Genomic DNA, 10,590 nt, shown 5'->3' on the forward strand with positions numbered 1-10,590 from the left:
GCGCCGAGAGACACCTCCCTTTACCGGCCGCCGGTGACGGGGGTTTGCTGAAGCGTTTCAGTGGTAAATTATTGAACAAACCTAAAGTGACCACCTGGGGGTAAAGTAATTTACGTGCGCCTGCACATGGGGTTTCTGCTGGTTTAACTATCTGCGTTTTTAAAAGCTGGAAGTCTTCTGGTTCTATGCGTGGCCTTGGTGTGTGCAGTTTGGTATAGTGAAATGCTCGAATAATCGCCTAAGTAGTGCTGAGCTGCTGCTGGCCTGTGCTAAGAGGAGTGGGTACAGCACCATAAATGCAGAACCAGCCAACTCAAAACCATGGTAATTATTAATTTGACACAATTTTGTGCATACTCACGGCTAATTGAATCGTGTTGCTGTTGGTTTTTTTTTTTATTGTTATTTTTAAGGGCTTTTGTTTCGTTTTCTGAATTCTTTCAGGCTGTATTTTTTGTGGATTCGGATTGCACAGTGAGAAGCCCTGATCAAAACATCTTGATTTTGTTGCAGCAAATGTAAAAATGATGCCTGCATTTTCTGGCAAGGCAGGTGGTTCACTTTCCTTGCGTTATCAGATGACATTTCTACTTTTCTGGCTGCCCTCTCTTGTTTGCATGTCGGACCAGCTGTCTGTTGCTCCCAGTGTGTTAATCCGTCTAGCTTGCAGCCTGGTCCTTCGTGCACACCTGAGCTGCTCCAGAGAGATCTGACTGCTGCTAAAATAATGGTATAGGTAGATTACAGTTTAGACATCCTTGCTTCACAGCCACTTGAGCCGCGTTAGTGTCATTGACCTTAATGGTATCCTAGTCACTTAATCTGCTAGTCTGGGAATCACCTGAACTTTCTAAATTCATGTAGACAGGCCTTACAAAACCTTGGGGGTTTGAGATCTTTGCCTCTCATTGCTATTAAGTTCACCTAGACTTTTGTCTTCTCACCCAATTACTATTGCCTACCCTTCTGACTTTTATTGGGTCCATCTCCTATTTAAAGTGCTGGCGCTGATGATATTTCCTGGCATGCTGGGCTCTCCGTGTTAGCTTTCTATAGGTCTCTCAGTTGTCTTTATCTTTCACTGTGTTGAATTCGGGTTTCTCATATCATAAGGCCTTTCACAGTTTTTTCTATCCCTGCTCATCATTTTGTTTCTTACTGAATTTTACTATCCACTTTGTGTACTTCCCATGTACTTGCATTTGTTTCCTTCCTCATAGGCAGTATGTGATTTCTGAGTTAATGTTTAAAGCCACAAACATGTCTGTGTGTAAAGTTCCTCAAAACAGAACGTGTTACTAGCATTACATGTGAGGTAATCATAGTCCGAAGGTAAACACGTTCTGTAACCTGGATGTTGCGACCAAGATTTGATGCAAGAAGTGTAGTTCTGCAACACTGTTGCTCTCTTCCCCTCATTTGTTAACTGTGCCTGTTGATTATGTCTTGTTTTGCAAACTCTTTGGTAAAGCTAGTGTGTTCTGCCATAGAAACTTGGGAAGAGTAGTTCAGATTTGACTGTCCCTTGGTAGCGTAATAACAAAAAGGGTTTTTCGTCTGTTGTTCTAAATGCACCCAGGCAAGAGTGTGACAGAGTGCTTCCAAGGAAAATTCAAAGAAATTGGGTAGCATACTTGCATCAGATGTAGTTTATAGTGGGGAAAAACTGGCAGTGCCTTAAAAGGATGTCAAATGTTAAAGTTTGAGCTACTGTGAAGGATTATTTAGTGCTTTAAAAACAATTCTGCCCCGCCTCCCCCCTCTTTTTGAAGTTGGTTAATTTATTCTCTTTGTCTTGCTCAGTTAGGACAGTGTGGTTAGATGGTGGCTGTGTTTGGCCAGTTGAGGATTTCTAATCCCAAGATATGGAATCTTCATCTGGGATAAAATCGATTTGTAGGTAACTTCTGTGTCTCGTCCTTGTGCCTGTGTGGTGGAAACAGAGGAGGGATACGGTCATCTTGTGGCATTTTGTGGGGCTTTTGGGTTGTTGCCAGTTGGTATAGATTGAACCTCTCTGCATGTGTGACTGTATTCTGTGCGTTAGCTGCAGCTAAGCTAGGAAAAATAATGGTTGTGGATGGGTCAAATACTCTTGCACTGAGCCTGGAGAGTTGAGTGATGCAGGTTTGTAAATGGTGTTTAAAGCTCTGGTCTCTCAGTTCGTTGGGGGCGGTTCTGCTGCTGGCAGTTACATTAGGCCTCACTGATTTCAGAGGGGTTTTGTCGAAGTGAGTACTTAAGACTGGGGCCTTGAGTTGATGGCTTCCTGAAAACAACTCTTGTATCCGTTCATTACCTGTCAGGTGACACATGATCTTTCCTTGAGTTTATGATAAAATTGTGATGTTGGTGATGCGTATGTTTGTCCTTTAATGACCAAATTCATGTGAAATACAGCTCCTCCAGATTTAACAGAAAAAGGACAAATTAATCTAACAAGTTCTATTCTCTGAGCCAAGGCTGAGGCAGTGCAAGGGAGGTGCATGTAAACCACAGTAATGAGCATATAGTAGCATTTCTTTACCGTGTTTTGATAGATGGGGGACTCTTGTAAATATTTTTAGCATAATTTCTTAAAACTTTGTTTCCTTTAAACAGGACTAGAAGAATAAAGAGAAGTTTAATTTATGAGAACTACACGAAATCTTACAACAGTTTGGAATGGATTGATTTATGATACCTCTGATATGTGAGAGCTACATTTTGAGTTGCTGTTGGCCGGCTGCTGCTGGTGGACTTCAGCTGACTTCATTGCAGCAAACCCAACAGATAGGTCCTCATTGGTAATAGAACATAAACAAGTGTGATGCTGAAATGAGATGAGGCTCCGAAATGGAACTGTGGCCACCGTGTTAGTTTTCATCACCACTTTCCTCAGTTTGTCCTGGTACACTGCATGGCAAAATGGCAAAGGTAAGTTAAAGGCTCCAAAATGAAATTGACCTCCGTGTGGCTGTGTGGTAGAGGAATGAATAGTACAGGCACGTGCACTGCTGCTGTATGTTAGCAATCTGTAAAAATTTTTGTTGACTAGCTCTGCTCCAGAAGATACTGCCTTGGTGAGGAGTAAATACCTGCTCCTGAGTAAATACTCAGGAAACTTAACTTAGAGTGATTCTGATTTAAAAAGAAAAAAAAAATGTACCTGAAGCAAAACAAATGCTACTGTTGGAGGAAGGGGTTGGTCCAAGTTCAATAGTTGTGTTGGGGTGTTTTTTTTTCCTGGTTTATAGTTGTTGGGAAAACATATGGTCTCTGGTTGTTTTGGGGTTTTTTTGTGTGTGTGTTTTGTTTTTTTTCCTGTTGCTCGTTTGTGGTGTGTGGTTTTTTGTTTGTTTTTTTGTTGGCCCTCCCCCCCGTGACATATGGCCAATGGACCCGGCCGGAGAATTTTATTTTGGTACTGCTTTCTGTCTTCCCTGATGATTCTGTGATGGAGGTGGCAAACTGCCGATCAACATCATAGCATGACAAGTCTTTCAGTCTTTGAATAAAACATAAAATATTTCTTGTCAGAGTAGGGTATAAGAAATAAAGTAATTTGAGCAAATTGACTAGATAAATGCATCTATTATCATAACATGAACAATCTCATGAAATAATCAAGTAACTATTGTGTATAATAGACTTTTACCTTTTATTTATCTTTGTTGATCTTATTGCACTTCATGTGAACCTTGGAAAATACAGTTTGTCTGAGGGTCAGGACTGTTTACTGCAAGTAAGGTGTTTCCGTTTTGTCCTTCAGTAAAGCAACTAAACTTGTTTGGGAATGGTTTCTAGAAGAAAGGTTTTTTGTTTTTTTTTCTTTATAAACATCTGATCTCTTGAAAAATAGTAGACTATGTCCTTCAAGGATCAAGTAATTTTAAAACACATATTCTGTCTTAAGTGAATAGGTTTGTTCTGACTGTTCTGCTGACAATATTATCTTCAGTTCTCCCTCAGGTCCATTAAGAGGAAGCTGAAGTTTTCCAGGAATACTGTGTGGTGTAGCACAGCCAACTTGTAACCCATATTTCAGTATAAAAGAAGCAGATGAGTTCTGTGGCATATGGAATTTTTTTTTTCCTATTGGGCACTTGTAGGAGAAGCAGATGCTTTGTGGTGTTATCTCTGCTGTAGCAGTTGGCTGGTAGGCTAGCCTCCTGAATGTAAGCAGCAGGAAAAATGTCAGGTTCTCAAGGTTGTGGTAATATATAGGTCTTAATTGAACAACAGAAATGTAGATGTGCCAAAGACTGACAAGAAAAGGATATCTGAATAGCACTAAAGTAGTATTTTCTTCATTTTGACTAATACCACATTCTCTAGTTACATTTTCTGTTACTGATTCATTTCTTGCGGAAGAGCCTCACAAGAATTTTGCTTTCAGTTCAGCAAAGGGGTATATCTGTGAAATTCTTTCTCATGCTTTTTTTCTTTCTTACTTGACATATGATTTGCAAGTTTTGTTCTCTTTTGTCAAAGTGTAACACAAAGAAAAGTCTCTGTTAAAAGAAATTAACAAAAATCTGCTATTTGGAGAATACTAGTATATATGGCACTTGGTGACAATTTAGGCTTTTGTTGGTCAGACTGCTGTACTTTCTTTATACTTTTTTTTTCCATTTGAATGCTTAGAATCAATACTTTCTTAATGTTGGTATAAAAGTTCTACATTTATCTTCCGGATCTTGCTGTTGAGCATGAAGATGGTAATTTGTTAAAAATCAGTGTAAGATGACATCATTAATGAGTTAATCATAAATCATGGTTGTGAAACTATAGCCTAAATAACTTGCTCTTGAGGTGTTGCTTCAAGAGAAGCATAGAATATTGTTTTTTAAATTTTACGTTACTTTTAAACTTATGTTTAGCATTTTATTAATTTGCACAGGCTGTATAAAACCAAAACAGATTTGAGTTCATTTAGTCCTACATTTTCAATCAGAGACACTTCTGCACCAATGGAAAAGGTTCGGAAACTGATGATATACATCTATTAAGAATTTTTTTCCAGCTTGATATTGTTTTATGTTTATTTAGTAAGCCTTGCAGGATGGTATCTTAATTCACTGATAACATTTTTCATTACAAATTTGTGAGTGGCTCAATTGGAAGGAAATACAGTGCTTGCTGTTCCTGTTCACTGAAAGGCTATGGGCTGTCATGTACTTTTGTTATTCATTATGTTTATATGGCATGCACTAGATTCCTGTAGGTATTTGTCAGTCTTTGGACAACAAAGTAAATGTACACTTGGAAAGAAAATGCTATTTACATTTTTTAAAAGAAAAAGAAAAACCCCGAATTGGTAGCTTTTTCAGTGATAACTAAAACAAATTTTGCTTTTTAAAAGCAGCAGCATAGTGCCTTGTTTCGAACAACCCTAATCCAGTCTTCAAGTGATTAATTTTAATTGAGGAACTAAGATCTGGGATAATTGTCACTTAAAACACAAAATCATTTGTAGAATAGCAATAAGAGTGGGATGATGTGTGATATTTTTGTAGATCGTGTCTTCCTCTAGTAAATATATCTAGTCCCAGTCTATGCAGGATAGGATTTAGAAACTTCAAAGTGATACCAACTTTGGTACTAGTTTCAGGTGCAAAAATTTGTCTCTGCAGAACAGTGTTTTACAAACTTTAAGGATATGCGAAGAAATCATCAGAAGTTGAAGGAAACAATCTGTCTGAAGTGCCATCACTGGAAACAGCATGGCTTTAGCTTACCTGGTGGTCTGATTATGTAAATAACCTTTCATGGGGCAGATATTGCTGTTTGGATAAGTGGCCAATTACATGGTTTTGGTTTTAAAGTTAACTGTGTTTGAAGAAGTTTGACTGAAATACCTCTGGTCATTGGAGAGAGTCTTCAAAATTTGGCCAAGATCTTTGTCACTTTCTGAACTTTATGCAATGTCTAGAAGCACTGGAGTTGTAAGGAAAGAGTACAACCCCTGAATACATCTGGGAAGGACCTCTCCTGTGGGATTAATGAAAAAGAATTGTAAGATTGTTTTCTAGGAGTTAAAAATGTGCTATGTTTAACATGAATGAAGTAGATGTTGGAAATCAAATTTCCCAAAATGCTGATTACTTTGGTGCACAAAAGGACCACTTTTAAAGGATCTGCAGTCAATTCACATTCACAGTTAGTCAGTTCACTGTAAGATGTCCCTAAATTTCTCCTAAAACTGAGGTCTTATGCAAGTGATAACTTTATGCTTAACACCATCTCTTTTGACTGAATCATGCTTTGTGGTCCTACTGACCTGCTCAGGGTCACAGATCTTCACCACCTCATTTGTGAGCTACAGAAACGCAGTGTTGTTTTGTTTGTTTGTTGTTTTTTTTTGTCCTAAAGGCACTGCTCTTAAGATCTGACCAGTACAAAACAGTACTGTGTACCTATTACACAAGTCACAAAAATTACATCAAAGCTGTTGTGCGATATGTAGAGAGTGTAGTCTTGATGCTTTGATCTTTAATGTGGCTAGTGGTCTGAGTACATAATGTTCCAGGAAGAGTATTATGCTCCATAATGCTCAAGAACCTCCTCTTCTTGGGTTAACAAACTTCCTGATGCCTGTCACCAGCATGGAAATTGGGAAGGAAGGTAAATAACTTTACTGAATTAGGGCAGGTGTGGTAGGATGAATTCCTCAGCAAAGCATTCATTAACCTCATCACTTTCTTCCAATGTTAAATTCCTACTCTGATCCTACCGCCTTTGATTTAAAAAAAAAAAAAAAAAAAAGCAAAGCAGTTTTTTGTTTAAAGTATGTGTGCTTTGTTCTTGGTGAACAACAGTAGTTGGCAGTGTCTTGTGTCACTTCTAGAAGACATTTGGCTACTTGAAGTGGTGAGGACGTGTACGGAATATGTATTGTGAAACTCCAATGCAACTTAACCCTTCAGGCTTGTCTAAACTATGTAGTTTTCAGAGCAATCTGAAACTAGTAGTGTATGTTATCTTTTTCCAATGTAAAACACGTTCTTGTTTAATGATGAAGAGTTAGTTGAAAAAGCTTCTATTCATTTCATCCAAGGGTGGTGTCGTAACTGTAAGATCTCCTCACTGCATAAGGATGGCTTATTTTGGTACACTGATTTAAACTCACATGGGAAGACCTCCAAGAAGACTTCTGAGATAGTTAACTAGCTTCCTACTTTGCTGAATATTCACTCATACTTAAGTAATGGTGGTTGGAGCTACTGTTTTAAGCATGACATTTCATCTCATTTGGAGAGAAAATGGCCTGGGCTGTGTAATAAAACTGTTTTCTTCTTTCTCCTCTGGCTGTTTTCATAAAATTAGAATTACCACACTGTTTCTCAGCCACAATAATGATAAATGCTGAAAAATATCTAAACTTAACAGCAACCATTAGAAAACCTAACTGAGACTAAAACAAAAAGCTTCAGCCAATGGTGGAAAACTTTGGGGTAAGAACCAGGAATATTAATTTCCAGAGGGAGTAGAGTCCTACAGAACCATGGAGGAAACCGGGTAAGGAGGCCAGGTTTAATTTTTTTTTTTCTTTAGCAGTGGTTATGCAAATATTCTCTTTTAAAATAGATCAGAAATCTGAGCAATACATGTTAGTATTTTGCAACTATAACCCACCTTACTTTATGCTTTGATCCTAAGAGAAACTGTTTTTTGAGTAAATGCTGATTACAGTCTGCATGTGCTAATTTTGAGTTATGTGCTAATTTCCCACTAATGTTGATTAAGACTGACCAACCAAAGAAGTTCAATGGACTACAAACTGGGAAGAGTGGGGAGGCAGGGGAAGGGATGGGATGGGATGCCAAAGTAGAAATTGCATGTAATAATTTATGCCAGTTTGTTTGAAGAGGAGAGGTCTTTTTTTTTTTCTTTTTTTTTTTTTTTTTTTCCCTGTTAAATAGAAGGGAAGCATTTGCTTCCTTGGAAATTCTGTTGCAGATCTTCCAGGAGCTAAAATGAAAGGAAATAGGAGTTTCCTTTTTCTTTTTAACACCAGCATGTGAATATTACTCTGGTCTTTACTTAAAATACACTTCAAGTTTGGTTTCCAAAACTGAAAAATCGGCATATAGCTTATTGATATTAAAAATAGGAGTTAAATTTCATTAAAGCTGATCAGGAATGTAGGTTTGGAATGTTTACTGAGAGTGCTATGCAGATAGCGAACACACTGTCCCAGGTGAACTGAGCAGAATATGTATATATGCCAGCTGTTCAGGTGGGCAGTGTTTAGGTCTGCAGTATCTTTATGTTTGTCTTGTGCCTGTTGTACCAGAACTTCTGACACCAGTGATTTTGATGAGCTTCAGTGGAAAGGATTGCAACAGAAGGGGCTTTTCCAGCACTACCTTGTCCCCTTGCTTTTTTTAGTAACCTGCTAGCTAGGTTAGCTTGACAGTTTATGAAATTCTAAAATTTGGTTGCTACCAGAGCATTTAATATGACCAGACTCGGCCAACATCTTGAGGTACTGCTCTCAATTGTGGCCCAGTCCTCAGAGTTGGGGAAAGGCAATATTTTTGCTCAGTGTGGCTTCTCTTAATACTTCTTTGGCCTGAGTCTTCTGTCCTAACTTGAATCCTCCAAAATGCTGGTTGCCGCTCCCGTGCAGAGATTATCATGTGAGTAATTTAGCCAACTGAGGAAAAAATTGCATCTGACACAGCTGCTTGTACCCTACTGTAAGAGATGTATCTACTAAGAAACCTTCGCAGGGGATTGTAAGCCAGTGTGTGTTTTGTCTTCTTGCTAGTAACTGTCTTCCTAGAGTAGTTACAATAGATACATGGTCACATTTATAACAGTGAGGAAGAGGGACTTTGCAAAGATCTGTCCTGATCTTGGTGGTGGTTGATATTTTCCTTAGTGAATCTGGATGATGAGAGGGAGAGATTTCTTACTAAATTTCAAACAGCACTGCGCTGGGACGAGCAGCAAAGGTAGGCAGAGAGATTGAAGTTTTAAAATAACTTATGCAAATTGGAGACCTAGTCAGGAAGGGGGGGGATGACTGGAGGGTTGAAGGTAGGTGAAAGTGCCCCTCATAAAACACGGGGTGCAGTAAAGCAGAAGAAAGTCAAATGTATGCATAAAGAATTGGGGAAGAAATTTGGTGTTGATATTCTAGTTAGTAATGACAGTTTACTGTAAATCACATGCTAAGTGCGAGTCATCATGTTATTGCAGAAAACAAAAGAAATTGAACAGAAAAAGGAGTGTTAAGAAGTATGAAGTCTGCTACTCCAGCAAGACACAGGAAGCTGTCTTTCTGCTCTGCTTGGCACTGTGTCCCTTTCTGAATGGTGCACTGCAAAGAAAATGGATTCATTAGGTGGTGTTCAGTGGAGCAACGAGTTATTAAAGATCTAGAAAATCTAAATTGTAAGGGAAGGGTCAGTGTCCTTACATTCATTAGCTTAAAGGAAAGGTGTGAGAAGTAAGATGGGAAAATAATTTCCAAATATTTAAAAAGTTGTTTTAAAAAAAAAAAGAGGACATAATCTGTCCTTTGGGGCCATAGTGTGTAACAGAATATAAGGGAAAGCAAGGTTAGGTAGTGGAAAAAGTTTTTTTTTTGTAATGGCAAGAACAGTTACGTACTAGTTGGGAGGGCTGAAGAATTGCCATGAACAAGTTAAACCAGCAATGGCAAGCCAAAGACACTAATACCATGTTTGGCACCAACAGAGATTTGGGCTAGCACAAAAAGAGTGAGTTACATTGTTTTTTAAAGTCAATGTGACGCTCCCTAAATAAGGCTGAGGTAGGGAAGACCTACAGCTGGCAGCAACGGTCTAACTTTGAACTAGCTACCTTGCAGAAATTAGTTTTGAGCCAGAGGGTTGGATTAGATGACCCCTAGGAGTCCCTTCTGACCTAAGTTATACTAGCTGTTTTTGACCTTTGCCAAGTTTCTCTTCTTGTGCCAAGAGTGATATGCCAGTGCATTTCATTACTAAATAATATTGATGGTTGCATGAGATATGTGAGAGTTGCCCTTTATTATCATAAAATTTGATCCCTTAAAATACATAAAAGGTTTGCTTGTATTTTAGCAGATTCACGTAACCTTTTATTGTTAATGTCCACAGCCGTTTCTATAGCTAGGAACCATGAAAATAATCATAGAATCATAGAATGGTTTAGGTTGGAAAGGACCTCAAAGATCATAGAGTTCCAACCTCCCTGCCATGGGCAGGGACACCTCCCACTAGACCAGGTTGCCCAAGGCCACGTCCAGCCTGGCCTTGGACACCTCCAGGGATGGGGCCTCAACAACCTCTCTGGGCAACCTCTTCCAGTGCCTTACAACCCTCAAAGTAAAAAACTTCTTCCTAATGTTTAATCTAAACCTGCCCTCTTCCAGTTTATATCCATTCCCTCTCGTCCTGTCACTACATGCCCTAGTAAAAAGTCCTTCCTCAGCTCTCCTGTAGGCCCCCTTTAGGTACTGGAAGGCTGCAATAAGGTCTCCCAGAGCCTTCTCATCTCCAGGCTGAACAGCCCCAACTCTCTCAGCCTCTCCTCATAGGAGAGGTGCTCCAGCCCTCGGATCATCCTCGTGGCTCTCCTCTGGACACGCTCCAG

At 39.1% G+C, this 10,590-nt stretch overlaps 1 protein-coding gene across 1 annotated transcript in view; it reads left to right on the top strand.

The window, feature by feature from the left end:
• The first annotated feature begins 2,822 nt into the window (after positions 1-2,822).
• The window catches only part of MGAT4A (mannosyl (alpha-1,3-)-glycoprotein beta-1,4-N-acetylglucosaminyltransferase, isozyme A), a 74,110-nt gene continuing 66,342 nt past the window's right edge, over positions 2,823-10,590 (top strand). The window contains 1 exon segment of the mRNA XM_009883094.1: positions 2,823-2,916. Coding sequence (XP_009881396.1) covers positions 2,823-2,916 — 94 coding nt within the window.

The sequence above is a fragment of the Charadrius vociferus genome, unplaced genomic scaffold (genome assembly GCF_000708025.1).
Source record: "Charadrius vociferus isolate BGI_N301 unplaced genomic scaffold, ASM70802v2 scaffold92, whole genome shotgun sequence".
NCBI classification, from domain to species: domain Eukaryota; kingdom Metazoa; phylum Chordata; class Aves; order Charadriiformes; family Charadriidae; genus Charadrius; species Charadrius vociferus.